The sequence below is a fragment of the Labeo rohita genome, chromosome 17 (assembly GCF_022985175.1).
Source record: "Labeo rohita strain BAU-BD-2019 chromosome 17, IGBB_LRoh.1.0, whole genome shotgun sequence".
Lineage (NCBI taxonomy): Eukaryota > Metazoa > Chordata > Actinopteri > Cypriniformes > Cyprinidae > Labeo > Labeo rohita.
The window spans coordinates 1768766-1790724 of record NC_066885.1 but is presented as its reverse complement, the minus strand read 5'-3'; the positions used below and the strand labels follow the sequence as shown (position 1 = coordinate 1790724).

The 21959-nt window shown below is 28.4% G+C and overlaps 2 protein-coding genes across 7 annotated transcripts in view; both read right to left on the bottom strand.

Moving 5' to 3' along the window:
• Nucleotides 1-580: 580 nt before the first annotated feature.
• Nucleotides 581-10814, bottom strand: adss1 (adenylosuccinate synthase 1). The gene is made up of 13 exons (XM_051133681.1): nt 10558-10814; nt 9269-9371; nt 8079-8141; nt 7878-7928; nt 7716-7782; nt 6133-6240; nt 5972-6053; nt 5777-5903; nt 5548-5702; nt 3066-3190; nt 2707-2804; nt 1093-1242; nt 581-1010 (listed from the first exon to the last, which is right to left on the bottom strand). Exons 1-13 carry the CDS (start codon nt 10744-10746, stop codon nt 958-960), a joined length of 1371 nt encoding a protein of 456 aa, XP_050989638.1. The 5' UTR covers nt 10747-10814; the 3' UTR covers nt 581-957.
• A 2218-nt stretch (nt 10815-13032) lies between these two features.
• Nucleotides 13033-21959, bottom strand: part of inf2 (inverted formin 2) — a 45826-nt gene continuing 36899 nt past the window's right edge. The window contains exons 21-23 of one of the 6 annotated variants that reach the window (XM_051133670.1): nt 19164-19775; nt 16764-16817; nt 13033-13683 (exon numbers count right to left, since the gene is read on the bottom strand). In XM_051133670.1, the coding sequence (XP_050989627.1) occupies nt 16765-16817; nt 19164-19775 (665 nt within the window). In that variant the 3' untranslated portion in view covers nt 13033-13683; nt 16764. Of the gene's footprint in view, nt 13684-16763; nt 16818-19163; nt 19776-21959 lie in introns of those variants that run through there. The other 5 variants (XM_051133672.1, XM_051133673.1, XM_051133676.1 and 2 more) reach the window with 5 other exon arrangements.

The window sequence follows — 21959 nt, the reverse complement described above, 5'->3', positions numbered from 1 at the left end:
ATGATTCGCGAACCATCATTTCAGATAAGGAATCCAAATGATTCGCAAACCAAAATTCCCGATCTGAATCAAATGATTTGCATCTGTGGAAGATTAATTCTACCTGTTAAAGTGGATTTACTTTTTGTTGAGTGTAAACTGTAATAATGAATTAAAAAATATATAAATATATAAATTATATATAAAATAATAAATATAAAAATATAAAATAATTATTATTAAATAGCATAAATAAAAATAGTGTAAAAAACAATAATAAATTATTTTAATACGATTAAAATAATAAATAATAAAAACAATAAATAATACAATTTTAGTAAGTTTATTCACACCCACTGTCTGATTACTGGACTTGATCGTTTCCTTATTCCTGTAGTGTTTGTAGTCACGAGTTTTTCTGTCAGTCTATGATTATAACGGCACTACGTCTCGTCTGAGATCAGATCATCCTGGCATAGATGAGGGGAACACAGTGTTCTCTGTCCCAATCTATTTCTGACGCAGCTAATGGTGAATCTAACCTAATTATATCTGACATTAGACAAAATGCAGGGAAAGAAGCCTGCTAAATCAGCGCGGCACAAAGGAAAAATCAGTTTTAATGGAAAGACATTCTTTCATGATCTTATTCTGAGAGCAGAAAATGAAAAGCATACAACCAATAAAAATAAACACAGATTCAGGGGGATCGATTTATGTGTCTCAATGAAAACAAAAGAGTGCAATTCAACAAAACATGATCAAATGCCACTTTGGGGTCAATTGAATGCCAAAAACTCCACATCAGCACCACTAGTGAAGAACGGTGTAAACATGTTGCAGTCAATCTGAGAGACCCATTATAGTTGATCTTCTATAAGAGAGTTTTATGAATGCCAACCAGTAAAATCAAGAGTCCCGCTGAGCTGATAGTCGTCAGGAGGATTGTAGGTAGGAAACTGTTGAATCTTCATGATCCTAGAACATCTGGATCATGCATTCCCTGGATTTGCCCACGCCGACCCACTTAACTGTGGTGAAGAGATGCAAACGTGAGTCAGATCGAGAGGATGATGCTGTGATGCCGTGCGTTTATCGGTCTGAGTGACTTACTAGGAACGCCGATGTGATTCTCCACGAAGCGGATGTAGTTCTGAGCTTTGGGAGGAAGATCGTTCCACTTCCTGGCCGCCGACGTGTCCGTCTTCCATCCGGGAAACGTCTCGTATTCAACCTCCACCTTCTGCAGAACCTCCAAATTGGCTAAAAGTACAGAGAGATTCAAGAAGAGAATGAGACAGAAATAACGTGTGGTTGCATTGAAAAGGGTTATTATTGTTAACTAAAACTATAATTAAAACAACAACAAAAAATGTTACTTGTACTAAAATAAAATTAAACATAAACCTGCCTGTATTTTATTTCAGCTAACTTATTTCAACATTTCTCAATTTCTTGAGAAATTGCTAAAATTTCTTTAAAGCTAAATAAAAAAATATTCCAATATTAATAAAAAATAAAAACAATAATTAAAAGTTTTATTTGCACCCGAAATGATGGTATAACAAAACAAATTATAATTATTTAATTGAAAAAAATAAAACATTAATAATTATTAATAGTATAAATATGAGTAAATAAAGTGACTAAATGTTTGTAATAATAATAATAAATAATAAACATAATAAATAGTATAAATAAATAAAGTGTAAATGAAATAATAAATAATATTTAATAATGTAAATAAAATACTTTAAATAAAATAATAAATAATAATTATTTAATTAAAAAATAGTAAAAATAGATCATTTTATTAGTATAAATAAAAGTGTAAATCAAATAATAAATGATAAATAAATTAACTTAAAAAAAGAATAAAAATGACTAAGCACAACAAAATTTTTAAACTTTAATAATAATAAACTTATTTTATTATAGCAACTTTAAAAGTTGCATCTAAAAAATAAAATATTTTGAAATTGAATTATATTGATATTGCATATACTGAAAAAAATGAGAACATACTATGTTAATTTAATAGTATAAATAAAAGTGTAAATAAAAGAATAAAAATAAATTATAAATAAAAACTAAATTAACTTTAAAAGAATAAAACGACTAAACACAACAAAATGATTACATTTTAAACTTTACTTATAAAAATTTATAAAATTTATAGCACCTTTTAAAGTTGAATCTAAAAAAAATAAAATATATTGAAATTGAATTATATTGATATTGCAAATGAAAACACATCAAAATAATTAATATAAAATAAAAAATATGAAATTATCACATTAAAGCTACTCTGAAAAAAAGAGTTTTAAGAGAAGATTTAAAAAAAACTAAATAAAATTAAAATGAAAACAGAAAAATAAAAGAATAAAAAATAATATTAAGTTGAGTAATTTTGTTTTGTGGATTTGTCATGTTTATTGTTATTGTTTTTTTTATTTAAATGTCTAATTTTAGTTTTAGTTATTTTATTACATATATAGTGCACAATGTTGTGCAAATTATATAATGTATATAATTGTCATACCTAATAAAACAAAGCAAACATACAGTAGTCAAAAAAGTATAGTGACGAACACAGAAAAATTAAACATTTAACTGCACAAAACATATGGACGTCAATGCTGGGACTCAAATGAATCAGTGAATCATTCTTCTGAACCAATTCAATTATAGAACAAATTTTTCTTCAGCAGCTCTGAATCATTTTACCTGGGAAATACGGGATTCTCTTGCCGTTGATCTTATAAGCAACACCCACTTTAATTTCGTCCAAAACATCAAGGATGTCCAGTTTAGTCAAAGCAATGCTGAAGAAAGACACAAAACAACCAGTAGAAAAAATACTATGATTTTTACATTTATTGCTGATACAAATCTTTGCACATTTTATACAAAGTTTGAATTTAAAAAACAGATAAATCCCTTTATTTATTGGATCTCTTATGCAACATAGTGAGGTCATGTGACTTTTAAGTGCACGCTATATCATATATTAAAAATTAATATTTAGTATAATTCAGTATGTAATTACTACACATTATAATCATATAGAGAAGTGAAATACTCACGCAGTGAATCCGTTGATCATATGAGCGTATTTAAGAATAACCAAATCCAGCCAACCACAGCGTCTCTTTCTGCCTGTGGTCACGCCCACCTCATGACCTCTGGTCTGCAGTAACTCGCCCACGGCCTGGAAAGAGAGAGAATATAATTTTAAAATCTTGTTATATCTCTAAATATTATGCTATACATATATTAAATATAATTCAAAATATCAAGAAAAAAAACATATATATATATTTTTTCTTATCATTTACTTAGCTAGATAAATATTTTTTATATTTATATTTATTTTTTAATTTTATTTATATTTTTATTTATTTATTTTAAAAACGTTAACTGGCAAAGTACAGATCAAATCAACTGATGTATCTTTATATTAATATCCAGGTAGAATTACAATAAAGTTTGCTGTCTGATGTCTTAATCAGCAGCGGTAACCTGGCGGTAAATCTAAATTTATCTGTTGTTGATGTGACTGTGGTTAAGCACAGCTGCTCCAAAGGGCAAATCCACTAAACCCAAATGTTCATATGTGTGGAAGTTACACAAACTAAATATAACTGCAGCAAACATCAGATCATATGAACACAAACAGATTAGTGTTTTTGTGGTGGAATTCGGGCCATCAGTAACGCACACATTGGTCTCACCCTCAGACGACATTCAAGGACTGATTACAGACTCACTGAACACAACACTGGAAATCACTGAGACACTACTCGAGTTTTTGTCATTTTTATTTTTATTTAAACACATCTAATTTAATTCATTTTTGTTTCAGTTTTAGTACAATGTTTTATATTTTATTTTTAATTAAATTTATTTAATTTTGAAGGTAATGAAAGTTTTTTTATGGTTTTAGTTTTAGTTATTTTAGTATATCAAGTTTAAATTAAATAAGCTGAAAACTAGTTGAAATAAAATAAGGTAAGTTCTTCTTTTACATTTGATCTTACTTCTGTTATTTTCATGTGAGTTTATATCTCACAATTCTGACATTTTCTTTAAATTTTGAATTTATTTTTAGCAATTCTGGCTTATTTCCCTCATAATTCTGAGTTTATATCTCATAATTCTATTTTTGTCTCAGAATTTTTAATTTCTTTGCAATTCTACCTATTTTCTTAATTTTAAGTTTATATCTCACAATTGTAACCTTTCTTTACATTTTGAATTTATTTCTAGCAACACTGATTTTTTCCTCATAATTCTGAGTATATAACTCATAATTCTATTTTTTTCTCTGAATTCTTAATTAATTTCTTGCAATTCTAACTTTTTTTCTGTTTTTCTTTACATTTTTATTTATTTATAGCAATTCTTTTTTCCTTATAATTCTAAGTTTATATCTTGTAATTCTATTTTTTTTCCTCTGAATGTTTAATTAATTTCTTGCAATTCTACATTTTTTTCAGAATTTTAAATTTATATCTCACAATTCTGACTTTTTTCTTTAAATTTTGAATTTATTTCTAGCAATTCAGAATTTTTTACTCATAATTCAAAGTTTATATCTTTTCATTTTAATTTTTTCTCAGAATTTTTAATACATTTCTTGCAATTCTAACCTTTTATCTGAATTTTGAGTTTATATCTCACAATTCTAGCTTTTTTCTTTAAATGTAGAATTTATTTCTACCAATTCTGACTTTTTTCCTCATAATTCTGAGTTTGTCTTAGAGTTTTTAATTAATTTCTTGCAATTGTAACTTTTTTCCTGAATTTTAACTTTATATCTCACAATTCTAACTTTTTTTATTTACATTTTAAATTAATTTCTACAGTTCTGACATTTTTCCTCATAATTCCAAGTTTATCTCGTAATTAAATGTTTTCTGAATTTCTAATTAATTTCTTGCAATTCTAACTTTTTTCCTTACATTTTTAATTTATTTATAGCAATTCTGACTTTTTTCCTCATAATTCTGAGTTTATATCTTGTAATTCTATTTTTTCCTCTGAATTTAGAATTAATGTCTTGCAATTCAATTTTTTATATCTCACAATTCTGACCTTTTTCTTTAAATTTCAAATTTATTTTTAGCAATTCTGAAATTTTTCTTCATGAGTTTATATCTCGAAATTCACATTTTTTCCTGTGAATGTTTAATAAATATCTTGCAATTTTAAATTTTCTGACTTTATTCTTTTAATTTTGTTTATATCTCATAATTCTATTTTTCTTTCTGAATTTGTAATTAATTTCTTGCAACTCTAACTTATGTAAATTTTGAGTTTTAATCTCACAATTATGCCATTTGTCTCTGATTGCTGAGTTTATAACTCACGATTCTGACTTTTTTCTTTACATTTTAAATATATTTCCTGCATTTCTGACTTTTTTCTCTAAACTCAGAGTTTAAATCTTGCAATTATGGCTTTTTTTTCTCTGATTTCTGAGTTTATATCTTGCAATTCTGACTGATTTGTAGTCAGTTATTATTTTAGTTAACTATAATAACCCTGCTGAAATCGGTCTCTTACATTGAGTTGTTCCGTGGGAAAGGCGCCGATCCCGACTCTAGTGGTGTAGGCCTTTGACACTCCGTACACGTCGCCGATGTTTGCGGGCGGGATGCCGAGGCCGGTGCACACGCCGCCCACCGTACAATTGGACGACGTCACAAACGGATACGTTCCTACAGAGAGACAAACCACCGTTTAACCCTGACATCAACACAGCTGACGCACACATACAGAAATAGCTCCTCACCAAAGTCGATGTCGAGCAGCGCCGCGTTTGCTCCCTCCACCAGGATTTTCTTCGGCGGTCCGTGAATGGCATCATACATGAAATAGACGCCGTCCCTGACCAGCGGTCTGATCCTCTCGGCGTAGTCCTGTGAACGAGCGCGGGTCAGAGACGGCCAGCCAAACACACACCGCATGCGTCTGCTGTTCAACTGACCTTCAGCTTCTTCAGCTCGCTCTCCACGTCCACTTTCAGAGCCGGATACATGGACTGGTACTGCTGCACCAGGTTCTTCACCCTTCACCAGTGAGTTATCAACACTTCAGATCATCAGCGCATAGACGTAACCATCACTGTAAGATTTACACAAGATTTACCTGGTAGAAAACTCGTTGAAATCGGCCATCAGGTCACAGATGCGAAGCCCAGTGCGAGACGCTTTACAGGAGTATGTGGGGCCGATGCCCTTTTTAGTTGTTCCTATGCTGTGAATGAACATAAACACATTTAAAGGAAAATATAAGAAAACTAGATCCTAGTTGTTTTTTTTAAATCACCAAAAACTAGAAAACTACTAAAAAAACGACTAAAGTTGCATTTTAAAGTTCAGAAAGTGTGAATCATTAAACTCAGGAGGTCAAACTATTTATTATAAGACATTTTATTTTACATTTTTATGTTATTTTATTTTTTGCATTTATTATTATTATTTTTGTATGTTTTATGTTTGTATTTCTTTAAGTAAAAAAGGTGCATTATTTAAAAGATTTAAAAGAATTTTAAACATAAACCATAAATACAAAAAAAGAAAAATAATAATAATAATAATTTGACTGATTTTGTTAAATCCTGCAGTGATTTCTTAGTTGATTCTATGCTGTGAACAAACATAAATACATAAAAAATATATAAGAAAAATACTAACCTAAACTACTAAAGTTGGATTTTACAGTTCAGAAAATGTGAATCATTCACATTTGAAAAAATTCAGGTCAAACTAAATATTATAAACCTACTTATTTTATATTATTTTATTTATGTTTTTTTTTTTTTTTTTAAATAAGGTGCATTATTTAAAAAGATTAAATTATATATATCTATATCTATATATCTATATCTATATCTATATCTATATCTATCTATCTATATATATATATATATATAGATATAGATATAGATATATATACCAATAAAAAATAATGCAACAGAAATTTGTTTTTCAGAAAATGTGAATCAATAAATTCAGGAGGTCAAAGTAAATATTAAAAGCTCAGCTATTTTTTTTTTTTTATATCAATGTTGTTATTTTTTTTGCATTATTTTATATTTTATGTATTATGTTTAATATATTTATGTGTGATTTTGTAATATTATGATTTCAAACTAAATATTATAAGCTGGTTTATATTATTTATATTATTATATATTATAAATATTCTATAATATATATATAATATAAATATTATAAATATATTATTTATAATTTTTTATTTCACTGTTTTTGCATGATTTTATTTTTTAGTTTTTTTTGTTTATGTTTTATGTAATATGTTAGTTATTTTAGTATAAGAAATGTACATAATAATAATAATTAATAATAATTATTATATGAAGTTTGCAATATTTGCAACTGAAATTCATAAATAGTTGCAAATTTGTCTGAATACAGGCCTTGATCGGTGTGATTTTGTTGTCTTCTAACAATTAACATGAAATAAACAAATATTTATCAAACATAACTGCAATTGTAATCAAATTTACATTAAATTATAGAAGTACTTGTTTAATCGTGAAGGTCACATCAAGACCTTTGATGTGGGACAGGACAAATTCCTTTTAATGGGGATGCAGGCATTTGATTTTTTAAAAACAACCTGCTTTTGATACTAGGCCAATCTGATGTTAGATAATAGTTTATCTCACTACAAAAAACTAAAGTGTACATATAGAAAGTGCTTACTTCTGTCCTTCCTGAGCTTGTCTCTGAACCTCCTGAAGTCCGTCCACGGCCTGATGAAAATCAAACACTGACAAACAAATGCAATCATAAGATCGTCTATTATTCTATGTATTTTCCATCATCACTGTATTCAATATATTAATAAAAATCACTGTTATTTACCAATGTGAGCCCGATCTGAGATGACCAGTCTTTTTTCCCATCCTTTCAGCCCTTATCATGGAAGAAAACAACGAATTATTCTTGAGCACAGAATCAAGCTATGAATAATTAATTAATTATATCAACTGAACAGGATTTGTGTACGACTGATTTATTAAAAATGTAATGTTTGCATCTATATGGAAATGATGACAAAAATACCTTTTTTCTCATTCTTGTCAATCTCCTCAAATAATCCTGGAAGATGAATGACTACGCCATTACCTGCAGATGAACGTACGATACTGAAACTACACAGGCAATCTGGATTCATCTTTATAATCTCTCAAAATATCATGTTTGATTATACACAAAACAGTGCTTTAATCATTAAGTGATAAGTTGCCTTAAATATGTGGAAGCTTGTTTCTGCCACTGCATAAAAAATAAAAAATGTAATTGCATCTCATGAATCTGACTTTATTTTTCTTTTCATTTCTCACAATTCTGACTTATTTCCTTAAATTTTAAGTTTTTCTTTTTACAATTCTGACTTTTTCTTTAATTTTTTGTAAGTGTATTTCTCACAATTTCAATTTATTTCCTTAAATTTTAAGTTTATTTCTCGCAATTCTGACCTTTTTCTTTCACTTTTTATTTCTCACAATTCTGACTTTCTTCTTTTTTTTTTTTTATTTCTCGCAATTCTGTCTTATTTCTTCAAACTAAGTTTATTTCTTGCAATTCCGAATTTCTTCTTTGAATTCTAAGTTTAAATCTCACAATTCTGACTTTTTCTTGAAATTTTCAATTTATTTCTTCCAATTCTGACCTTTTATCTTTAATTTTTTTAATTTAATTCTCACAATTCTGACTTTTTTTTTTTAAATTTTTACATTTATTTCTCACAATTTTGACTTATTTCTTTAATTTTGAATTTATTTCTCACAATTCTGACTTATTTCTTTAATTTTGAATTTATTTCTCACAATTCTGACTTTTTCCTTAAAATTTTGAATTTCTCTCTTGCAATTTCAACTTTTATAACTAAATTCACAGGTTAAATTTTGCATTTCTGATTTTTTCTCACAGTTTCAAGTTTATATCTCTAAATTGTGTTTATATCTTGCAGTTGCTAAATATAAACCCATAATTTCAAGTTTACATTTTCTTTTCTCACAATTCTGACCTTTTTTTCTCATAATGGTGAGTTTATGTCCCGCAATTTAAAGTTTTTCATCAGAATTTGTGGGTTTCTATCTATCTTCTATTCTAAAAAAAAAAAGACCTTATTTAATTTTTGGAAACAATCTTCCATATACAGTAAATATGCCACATGCACCACTTCATTTCACTTCATCCTCCAAAGTCAGTCAGTTCTGTGCATTGGACTGCAAGACTTTTATTCTCACCGATGAATGATGTGCATTTGGTGCTGATGATTCCACTGGGGAGAAGATGGAAATCATACTCTTTCTCATCCACCACCACCGTGTGACCAGCGTTATTTCCTCCCTGTTGAGTGACAGAAAAAACACATGAACTTCACACAGTGTTCCGTGAAGCTGCAGGATGGTTTGCAGTCAAAGGACACCAACGTCTCAAAGGTTCACGGTCCAGATTTACTATCTAATTTTCTCCAGAAGGGAGACCTGGAAATGTGACTCTGTAAGCATCCAGACGGCCGACTTGCCCTTTACTCAGACACACAGTGTCCAGCGGAGAAGACCAGCCTCCAGCTGATCCCACCAACCAGAGACGCTTATTTTCAACAGGCTATGCAACGGGCTTGTGTCGCCAGCGCCGTGCCCTTCTCACATGTCCAGTAACGCTGGGAATGTGACCCGAGTTTAGCGAAGGGCAGGAGGAATTCTGGGACTGACATTCAGTGAGATTCAGACTCACACAGGGATACAGCTGAACATGCATGAACTTTAAGGAATACTACATGCATATAAATATAGTTTTAAAAGCATTGCATGTGATTTATAATGACAATGACTCAAAACAAAGCCGTAAACACTCAATAAACACTCATGCTGACACTCCCTCCCATAATCAGACTAGTTTAGACTGATAAAGAGTGAATTCTTAAATTAGTATAGAATATGTAGTAACACTAAATGTGTAGTAAAATAACTAAGCAATACTGTAAACTATTAATATGAATATATATATATATATATATATATATATATATATTATATTTCTATACATGTTCAGTGAAGTTGCATTTTCATAAACATGAGATATGACATAATTTTCTATAATAACACGTTAAAATCTTGACTTAACTAAAAAAAAAGCGGATTGGACCCACAAATTATACAGAGAAAACAGCACCACACTTGCATAGTTTGCTATAATTATAGATATTCATAAATAATATACATAAATAAGTAATTTATTAGTATTGATAGCAGTAGTAGTAGTAGTACATAGTATTAAATGTGTTTTTATTAATGTAATTACGGTAAACAATGATTTAGAATAGTATTAAAATCGATTCATAATATTAATTAGATATAATAAGCAATTATTAAAAATAAAAAAATACTTACGCACTTAATACAACTAATTATTTAAATTATATACGATTACAGTCACATTCGTTATATATCTTACACAAAACGTTACCGGTTGAGTTGTTTATAGTTTATCAGTTATGTATATAGGTTTATCTTTTGACCGTTATATTTACCTGACACCTGCACACGACGTCAGACTCCGTCGCCAATAAATCAACAACTTTTCCTTTGCCTTCGTCTCCCCATTGCGCTCCCAGAACCACCGTCACTTTGTTCCCTGAGTCGTTTCTCGCCCGTTTCACCGCGGCTGACGGCGGGTTCGAGTAGCTCTTGTGGTCGTTCGCTGACCAGCCCGAAGACATCTTGAAGTTTCCGGAGCGGAATGAATCTGATGACAGCCGTCAGCCGCGCGCCTCACTGGAACTGAACGGGCGGGTGCAACGGACATCGAGCGCTTCTGCAACGGGCGGGACGTGGCGGTTCTTAAATACAAGAAGGATAAATAATATTTCTTCTATTCCAACTATTTACTGTTTTAACACTATTTTAATAGTTTTTAAAGTTTATCTGCGGGGGTGTAAATTATCTAAACCGCTGCAGAACGGCGCGCGTTGTCACGTGACACTGGTTACTTTTCTCAACGCTGGTCTTAATAGACCAATCGCAGTCGATGATGATGACTGGATGAGCTTTTTTAAAAACCATTTCGTAAAGACCGCTAAGGCAGATTTTTGTTTATATGTCAGTAACCAATCCTGAGAGTTCTTAGATTTAAACGATTACACTTATGAGCGCACATATATTTCCAATAAGACAAAAAACGCTTTGATATTTGAATGCGACTCAAAGAGGATTCGGGTTTTTGAGCCGCCGAGCGCCGCCTAGAGACAGAGACCAGATTCGCGCGCATGCGCAGTGTAGTATGCGCTATTATTGAGTTACTAAACAATGCACTATTGATTGTTTTGGCTTGTGCATGTGATAAACCATCAGCTGATACAATCAGTACTGATTTTAGGCAAGTAATCACTTCAGTTTGAAGACTCCGGAATGGATATGACTTTAAACGCACTGACAGATAACCAATGAAGGCATAATATGCTGTTTACGGATGCATGTACAGGATAAGAAAGAAAGCTGCAAGTTTGATCATAATATATGTGTTTTGGTACAATGCAGCTTTGTTATGGTCCACTTCCTTACAACACGGCGAGTGGGCGGAGCTTTTTCTTTTTAATTTTTTAATTTATTTTTCACAATACTGACTTTTTTCTTTATTTTTTACATTTATTTCTCACAATTCTGACTTATTTCTTTAAAATGTAAGTTTATTTCTCACAATTCCAACTTTTTTCTGTAATTTTAGAATTTTTTTCTTACAATTCTGATTTATTTCTTTAAAATCTAAGTTTATTTCTGCCAGTTCTTTTTTCTTTAATTTTAGAATTTATTTCTTACAATTCTGAGTTTTTTCTTAAATTTTTGAATTTCTCACAATTCTAAATTATTTATTTAATTTTTTTTTTTTTATTTTATTTCTTTAAAATGTATTTCTTTCTTGCAATTCTGACTTTTTCTTTATTTTAGAATTTTTTTTTCTAAGAATTCTGACTTTTTTCCTTTAATTTTAGAATTTATTTCTCACAATTCTGATTTATTTATTTAAAATGTAAGTTTATTTCTGACAATTCTTTCTTTTTTCTTCAGTTTTAGCATTTATCACAATTCTGACTTATTTTCTTTAATTTTTTAATTTATTTCTCGCAATTGTGACTTATTTCTTTAAAATTTGTTTATTTCTTGCAATTTTGACTTTTTTCTTTATTTTAGAATTTATTTAGCACAATTCTGAAGTTAATTTTAAGTGACCAAATTTTATGTTTTTTTTTTTTTTTTTTTTTTTTTTTTTTGCAATTCTAACTTAGTTCTTTAACATTTATGTTTATCTGCTGCAATTCTGGCTTATTTCTTTAAAAAAATTAGCTTATTTCTTGCAATTCTGACTTTTTTTTTAATTTTAGAATTTATTTCTCACAATTCTGATTTATTTCTTTAAAATGTAAGTTTATTTCTGGCAATTCTTTAATTTTTCTTCAATTTTAACATTTATTTCTCACAATTCTGACTTTTTTACTTTAATTTTTGAATTTATTTCTCACAATTCTGACTTATTTCTTTAAAATTGAAGTTTATTTCTCACAATTCTGATTTTTTTCCATTTAATTTTGGAATTTATTTCTCACAATTCTGATTTATTTCTTTAAAATGTAAGTTTTTTTTCTGGTAAATTCTTTCATTTAATGGTTAAATTGTGATTGTTTCTCACAACTTCAATATTACATCTCTACATTTCAAGTTTATATCATGCAGTTACTAAATAAAAACCCATAATTTCAAAACCTGTGTGTTTAAATTGTGTAAACACAAACATAAAAGTCATTAAAGCGACACCCGTCTGTCATTCATTTTATGCGTTCACAATTGCAAACTTGTGATTGGCTCACATGCATTCGGGGGCGGAGCTTAGAAGTGAAGACACGCGATTGAAGACGGAACGCCAGACATTACAGCATCTTCAACTATGAATGTCAATTCTAATGCACTATAAATTGCAATGTGAGCTTGAATGCTAAAGAACAAAACTCAACACCGATTGCATTTTTATTTTTATATATATATAATTTAGACATTTTCTTGATGAAAATACATACCGACATCAATATGAAACTCACACTCAAATGAAGATACTAAACAGTCCGGCTCAACCACTGCAAGCGTAAAATATAATCTAATCATTTCTGCTAAGAAATTTTATTACACTAATATTTCAGAACTGATATCTCCTAATGAACTAATACTTTGCAGGATTAATGCCAAACATCTTTGTAACATATAAAGTTTACATTCAGAGCAATATTAATAGTTAACAGCAAGTTCTTAAAGGTTTGAGAAACACACAGCAATCCATGATTAGCCTTTTTTCCTCTCCTCTATTAAACACACTCATATGTAAACAAACATTTGGTGTATCATAAATGTATCTTACAGTGTGCAAATATTAAAACAGTTTGGTCAAATCCAAAGAATTAGCATTTAAAAATACATTTCTTTAAGCCAAACGCAAATACACAGTGTACAATGTGTATTTTCACTTAAGTACGCCATCAGTCGCTCCTCTGCAGATGAAACGGCGGCTCTGATCTCATCCGCTCCGATGAGATCCAGTGGAATAACAGGATCACAGCAGGAACTGGCTCAGCTTTTCCTTCTCCCTTTTGTTCTTCTTTTTCTAGAGCTTCCTGCAACATGAGGGAAAAACAGTTTAAACTTAAAACGCCAACATTTGGCCTGAAATGCACATCGATTTGAGAAGCTCAACATTAAAGGAATAGCTGTAGCGAATGGGTGCCGTCAGAATGAGAGTCCAAACAGCTGATTAAAAACATTACAATAATCCACAAGAAACTCCAGTCCACCAGTTAACATCTTGAGAAGACAACAGCTGAAAGAAATCCATCATTAAGATGCTTTTAATCCATAATAACGCTTCCTCCAGTGAAAAAGTGGTCTGGTCTGAATCAGGAGAGAAATCTGCACAGATCAAAAGAGTCAAAAATGTACATTTTTTGACTTTTCAAGATGTTAACTGATGGACTGGAGTGGTGTGGATTATTGTGATGTTTTTATCAGCTGTTTGGACTCTCATTCTGACGGCACCCATTCACATCCATTGGTGAGCAGGTGATGGAATGCTACATTTGTACAAATCTGATGAAGAAACAAACTCATCCTAATCTCAGATGGCTTGAGGGTGAGCACATATTTAGCACATTTTCATTTTGGGGTGAACTATTCCTTTAATTTTTAACAAATCAGCTTAGAAATGATACTCTTAGACTTCAAAAACAATCCATATACATTTTATTTGTAAATATCATGGCTGATATTTAGCAAAAAAAATGCAATTTCTAAACACACAAACTGATAATCCTGGAATTTAAAGTCTTTATTCTGACAGCTGCACATCTGGACTCATTTCTAAACTATTTGCTTCGTTTATCTTTCATTCGTCACAGACAGACAGATCTAAAGCTTTGGTTTAATCATGACGACAACCCTAAAACATGTCGGGTCAAAGGTCACACTCAGTAACCAGAATCTTCACATTCTTCTGCTGTCAATCATTTACTGTTAGTCATTAAACAAACATTTTGCAATGTGATTTAAACTGGTAGATTTATCTGTTTATACAAATATACACTTCTGTTTGGGGTCAGTAAGATTTTTTTTGAAAAGAAATGAAAACTTTTATTAATAGACAGATACTGACAGATAACCGATGAAGGCATAATATGCTGTTTACGGACGCAGTGTTTAGAGGAAAAGAAGGAAAGCTGCGAGTTTGATCATAATATGTGTGTTTTAGAACAATGCAGCCTTGTTTTGGTTCGCTTCATCACAACATCCAATAACGAGCACACTTTCGGTGAGTGGGCGGGGCTTTTTTCACTTTTGAATTTCTTTCTCTCAATTCTGATTTATTTCTTGAAATTTATTTCTTGCAATTCTGACTTTTTTCTTTAATTGTAGAATTTATTACAGTTCTGACTTATTTCTTGAAATTTTAAGTTTATTTCTTGCAATTTCGACTTTTTTCTTTAATTTTAGAATTTATTTCTCATAATTCTGACTTATTTAATTAAATTTTAAGTTTATTTCTCACAAATCTGACTTATTTCTTTAAATTTAAAGTTTATTTCTTGCAGTTCTGACTTTCTTTAATTGTAGAATTTATTTCTCACAATTCTGATGTATTTCTTGAAATTTTAAGTTTTTTTTTCTTGCAATTTTGACTTTTTTCTTTAATTTTAGTATTTCTCATAATTCTGACTTAATTCATTAAATTTTAAGTTAATTTCTACGAATTCTGACTTTTGTTAAATTTTACATATATTTCTCGCAATTCTGACTTTATTCTTTAATTTTTGAATTTATTTCTCACAATTTTGACTTATTTCTTTAAAGTTTAAGTTAATTTCAAGGAATTCTGACTTTTTTTTTTTAATTTTACATATATTTTTCACAATTCTGACTTTTTTCTTTAATTTTAGAATTTATTTCTTACAGTTCTGACTTATTTCTTTAAATTTTACATATATTTCTTGCAATTCTGACTTTTTAATTTTAGAATTTATTTCTTACAATTCTGACCTTTTTGTTTAATTTTAGAATTTCTTTCTCACAATTTTGACTTATTTCTTTAAATTTTAAGTTTATTTCTCATAATTCTGACTTTTTTCTGTAATTTCAGAATGTATTTCTCACAATTCTCACTTATTCTTTACATTTATTTTTCACACTTTTGACTAAGTTTATTTCTCACATTCTAACTTTATTTCTATAATTGTAAAATTTATCACAATTCTGACCTATTTCTTTGCATTTTAATTTTTTTTCTTGCAATTCTGACTTTTTCCTTTAAATTTTGTTTATTTCTCACAATTTGGTCTTATTTCTTCAAATTTTACGTTTTTTGAAAAGAAATAAATACTTTTTTGTTCATCAAGGATGCATTAAATTGATCAAAAGTGACATTGAAGACATTCAAGATGTTACAAAATATTTCTATTTTAAATAAATGCTGTTCTTTGGGACTTTCTATCCATCCAAGCATCCTGAAAAACAAAATATAAAACAGTTTCCACAAAAATATTCATGTTTTTAACACTGATGATAATCAGAAATGTTTGTTGAGCAGCAAATCAGCATATTAGAATGATTTCTGAAGGATCATGTGACACTGAAGACTGGAGTAATGATGCTGAAAATTCAGCTGCAAATCACAGAAATAAATTACATTTTAACATAGATTCACATAGAAAACTGCTATTTTGAACCATAAAAATATTTCACAATTTTTTAGTATTTTAGAGACTTGCAGAAATGTTATTTAAAAAAAAAAACAACAAAAAAAAAAAAAAAAACACCCTCTTGCGGACCCCAAACTGATGATAATTAAGAGAATAGTAATTCATCATAATTAAGTTACTGGTTAAAATGACAGACAAGCAGAGATCTTTTTGTTAACACAAAGAAATGAGACAAATCTGATTTATACAAGACAGAACACATGTATAGAAATGATTCAACAGTCTCTCCGTCACGAAAGAGACGAGGTTTATTTGACGGACCGAAGATGAGAACAAACCACAGCAGATTCCCACGAGTTCAGGATGAGACAGAATGTTAATAACATAGTCGGGCGACTAGTCGACACATGTGGGTAAGTAGATAGGACTGGTTAGAGATCGATAAGGCGGTTTTGAGCGGACGTCCTGCTCGGCCCCGTTAGTTGTCTATAGGGCGGCGTTTGACCTACCTCACTGCAACACACATCCCTTTTTAGAGCGTCCATTCCCTCTGTTACCCTCCACTTCAGAGGGTCAAAGAAAAAGAGACACACTGAAGAAATGACTGACATTGGTTTCATGGGTCTGTATGGCATGACCTCAGCTCAGAGACAGAGGAAATGCACTCGTGCCAGATAGTAAACATCTGACAGCAGAGAATACAGAGCATAAACACACATTATGATGAGTGTTAAAAACAGATGTTTCTGGAATTGTCATTAGAAAATGACAACAAATTAATTTTTAATAACCTGATGAGATGTCAAAAAGAAAAAGTCATATCCAAGTCATATTTCACCCAAAAATGAAAAGCTTGTTTTTAGAACATTTTTTTTTTTCCATTGTGACATTATAGTAATGACAATTTTGCTGGGTTGGTGGGAAATAAATAAATAAATAAGGGCAGGTGTATGATAATAAAAATGTATGATAATAATAAGAATAAGAAATACTGCAATATTTAATGTATAATAATAATAAAAAAATAATAAATAGGTGGGTTGAAAAATTATTATTATTAATAATAATAATAATAATAATAATAATAATAATAATGAAATAAATATTTTATTATTTAATATATAATAAATAATAAATGGGTGGGTTAAAACGTATAAAAACAAAATACATTTTTTTATATGTATAATAATAATAATAATAATAATAAATTATAACATTTAATGTATAATAAATAAAATAGGTGGGTTGAAAGATTTACAATAACAACAATAATAAATAATTTAATATTTAATGTAAAATAAATAAACGGTTAGGCTGAAAAATGTATAATAATAAATATTTTATTATTTAATGTACAATAAATAAATAAAATGGGTAGACTGAAAAATTTATAACAACAACAATAATAATAAATATTTTACTATTTAATGTATAATAAACAATAAATGGGTGGGTTAAAAAGTATAAAAACATTATAAATATTATATTAATAAATATATTTATATTTATTGTATAAATAAGTAAATAAATAGGTGGGTTGAAAAATGTAAAATAATGCTAACATGTATAATAAATAAATGAATAAATAGGTGGGTTGAAAAACTTAATTTACAATAATAATAATAATAATAATAATAATAATAATAATAATAATAATAATAATAATAAATATTTAATAATCACCATTTAATGTATAATAAATAATAAATGGGTGGGTTAAAATGTATAAATACACTAAATATTTGTATACTTATTGTATAATAAATAAATAAATAAATAAATGGGTGAGTTGAAAAATGTACAACAACAACAACAAATGTTAACATTTAATGTATAATAAATAAATAAATAAATAGGTGGGTTGAAAAATTTACAGCAACAAAAACAACAACAATGATAAATATTTTATTATTTTACGTAAAATAAATAAATAAATGTTTAGGTTGAAAAATGCATAACAATAAATATTTTGTTATTTATTGTTTAAAATGGGTGGATTGAAAAATGTATAATAATAACAATAATAAATATTTGAATATTTAATGCATAAATAAATAAATAAATAAATAAATAAATAAATAAATAAATAAATAAGCGGGTTGAAAAATGTATAACAACAACAATATATATTTTAATATTTAATGTAAAATTAATAAATAAATAAATAAATAAATGGGTGGGCTGAAAAATGTACAATAACAATAAAAATATTTGAATATTTAATGCATAAATAAACAAATAAATGGGCGAGTTGAAAAATGTATAAAAACTTATTATTTTAATATTTATTGTGCGATAAATAAATGGGTGGGTTGAAATTTAATAATAATAAATATTTTAACATTACAATAGTAATATTTTTAATATGACATTAAAGTAAAGACAGTTTGGGAGGGGGGAATATGTAATCTATAAATAAACAAATAAATACATATATTTGTGTCATTATAGTATAACAAGTACAAATAAAATTATATACTATAACATCTTATATAAATATTATATATTTTTAGTAGTATTTACAGTGCTTTGAGCTGATTGAAAAAACAAATAACTGCAAAACAAAATTTCACTATTTTTGAAAAATCCCTCCTTATTTTTAAATCCATTTTCTTTTTATTTTGGGATGAGATGTGACTTGGACATGCTTTATAATGAGATTCAAACAATTTGCCAAATATCTGGGATTGTGAATTGCAGGAAAATGTGTTTGAGAATTTTCCAGAAATATCCCAGCAGCCTAGCTTCAGCAAATTAATGTTAAACATTAAAATATTCTAAAGTAATATTTTAATAATACAAAAAAATATTAGCTTTATAAATAAAACATTTACTGCGTTAGCAAAATGTTTTAAAAACACACTTTGGATGCTGAAAAATGCCCTTTATTGGATATATAAATAGATTACCTTCACTGCTTTTTTTGTTTCTTGGGAGGAAATGTTTTTTATTTTCAGGTTTCAGGGGGGCGGGGCCTACACCAGGAGTGGGCGGGGCTTGTGGCGTCACTCCGTCTACATCATCACACGCCTGCTGTCTTCCAGACGTCTGGTTTCCGTTGTCATCCGTGCTAGCGTTACTCGACTGAAGCGGCTCGTCTTTATTCTTCACAGAGTCACTATTATCGCATCCGCCGTTCGTGTTTGAGTCATTATGAGCGCTGGAGGTTAAAGGGTCGGTTGTGTTCACTGGAGTCACATGTTCATCTGTAGACCTGATATTATTTCTGTTGTGATTCTGATGCTGTTGTTCTGTGTTGGTTGTTGTAAGGCAGCTGGGTGACGTATTGTCTGTTTCCTGAGCTGGAGTGTTTGTGGATGGGGTTTGTGCTGGACTGACGTCTGTTGAGTTGGTTTCAGGCGACTGAAGCTCCTTCACGTCTGACGTAGGGCTCTCCGCTTCACTGTTAACCACTGAGGAGTCTTCAGTGCTGGGACTGGTGCCGCCTTTGGCCGGATCTCCTGGAGACGTTTCGACTACAGACGATCCAGCTTCTTCTCCGACACACTTGGCACTTGCTGCTTTAGGACGAGAAGAGACGGGTTTGTTGAGGAACAGAAGCGTGTGCTGAATGGAGATGAAGCATGAAGCAAAGCCAGCGCTCTTTTGAGGGTCGGTTGAGTTTTTTAAACTAACAAAATATAGACAAGTTCTCTGCAGAATGATAAAATTTGCTTGTTTACATGCAGTGTACAGCTTGTGTTTGGGTAGTTGACATCATGGTGTGACATGCTTTAATTTTCTGACTGATATTTCTCTAATTTGTCTTCCATAATTGTGCATGTAGTTGCTATACACTGGGCGACTACATGGAAGTAGAAGTATGTACTATTTGAAATCTGCAGATAAACAGGTAGAGCTGCATGATTTAAAAATTAATTAAATTATTATATGTTATTTAATATTATAGTAGTAGTAATTTATACATGTGCCGAATTATTATATTTTTATATTGTATTTTTTATATTGTCATATAAAATTAAATATATAAAAATGTAGTAGTAATAATAATAATAATAATAATAATAATAATAATAATAATAATAATGGATAAAATTATTATTATTATAATTATAATTGTATGTAACAAGAACAACAAAAAAATTATATATATATATAAACTATGTATATATAAACAATGATAAGAACAACATTATTATTACATTATTAATTATATGTAATAAATTATTAATAATAATAAATTAAAAAATGTATTCAAAATATAATAAAACAATATTATTATTAAACAAAATATTAAAAAAAAATAATACAAGTATTATATTAATTTATTATAACATTTTTAATATTAATATTATTATTACTATTATTATTGAACAACAATAGTAACATTATATGTAATAAATTATTGTTATTAAACAACATTAAACAAAATGACGAAAAATAAACATTTTATTATTTTATTATTATTTATTATAACACTTAACATTATGTAATAATTTTTATTATTATTATTATTATTATTATTATTATTATTATTATTATTACTACTGTCATTATAACTATATTAAAGAAAATGCTAAAAATAAACTTTGTATTATTTTATTATTTATCATAACATTATTAACATTATGTAATTATTTTTATTGTTTAACAACAAAATTATTATATGTAATAAATATTTAATAAAATTCCAAGTATTATATATTAAAAATATTACAATGCTGAAAAATCTAAAATATTATTACTTATTAAAACTTTATTATGCATTATTATTATATTAACAACATTATTATATGTAATAAATTTATTATTATTATTATTATTATTGAAATATTAAAAATGCTGAAAAAATATATTATTATTATTATTATTATTACTACTACTACGACAACAACAACAACATTATATTTAATAAGTTATAACAGTAATAATAATAATAATAATAATAATAATAATAATAATAATAATAATAATAATAATAACAACAACAACAACAACAACAACAACAACAACAACAACATAATCTCATTAAGCAAAATATTAAAATCCTGACAAATAAAAATATTTCAGAATTTTATAATTATTTATATAACACTATTATTATTATTATTATTATTATTATTATTATTATTATTGAACATCAGCAACATTATTATATGTAATAAATTATTATTAGTAGTAGTAGTAGTATTGTATCTCATTATTATTAAACAAAATATTAAACAAAATGAAAAATATAAATGTTTTATTATTTTATTATTAGTAGTATTCATTATAAAACAAATTTTTGTACCGTTTACTGTAATTTATTTATTGTACACCATTAAACTATTTAAAATATTTATAACTTATTTTTCAAACTTTATTCATTTTTAAACATTAAACCATCAAACTTTTATTTTGCTTGAAAACGGCAGGGTTTTAAAGCACTAGGTTACATTCTGATTAATCGTGCAGCCCTACATAAAGCTGAATGAACCTGAAAATAGTCATCCCCATTTACAGGATATAAACACTCTTTCTTCAACATTCTGAAAATACTGATGTTGAAAAAATAAATAAATAAATGTCAACTACCCATTTGAGTTTACAGCTTGTATTTACAGTTTGACATTGACATGCAGGTTTGAAAACAATGAAGCGTTTAATATCACTGACACGTGATTGACAGCTCAGGCTTGTGTGAACAACCAATCAGAAGAGGAGAAGAGGGCAAGCAGCAAAAGCTGATTGGTCGAGCAGCA

Excerpts from the sequence above, each read along its gene's own strand:
- adss1 (XM_051133681.1), bottom strand. The coding sequence starts at position 10,746 with ATGTCTTCGGGCTGGTCAGCGAACGACCACAAGAGCTACTCGAACCCG. Across the intron at positions 7,929-8,078 it reads TGACAAGAATGAGAAAAAAG|GGCTGAAAGGATGGGAAAAA; the intron begins GTATTTTTGTCA and ends TTCCATGATAAG. Across the intron at positions 6,241-7,715 it reads CAAGCTCAGGAAGGACAGAA|CATAGGAACAACTAAAAAGG; the intron begins GTAAGCACTTTC and ends GTTCATTCACAG.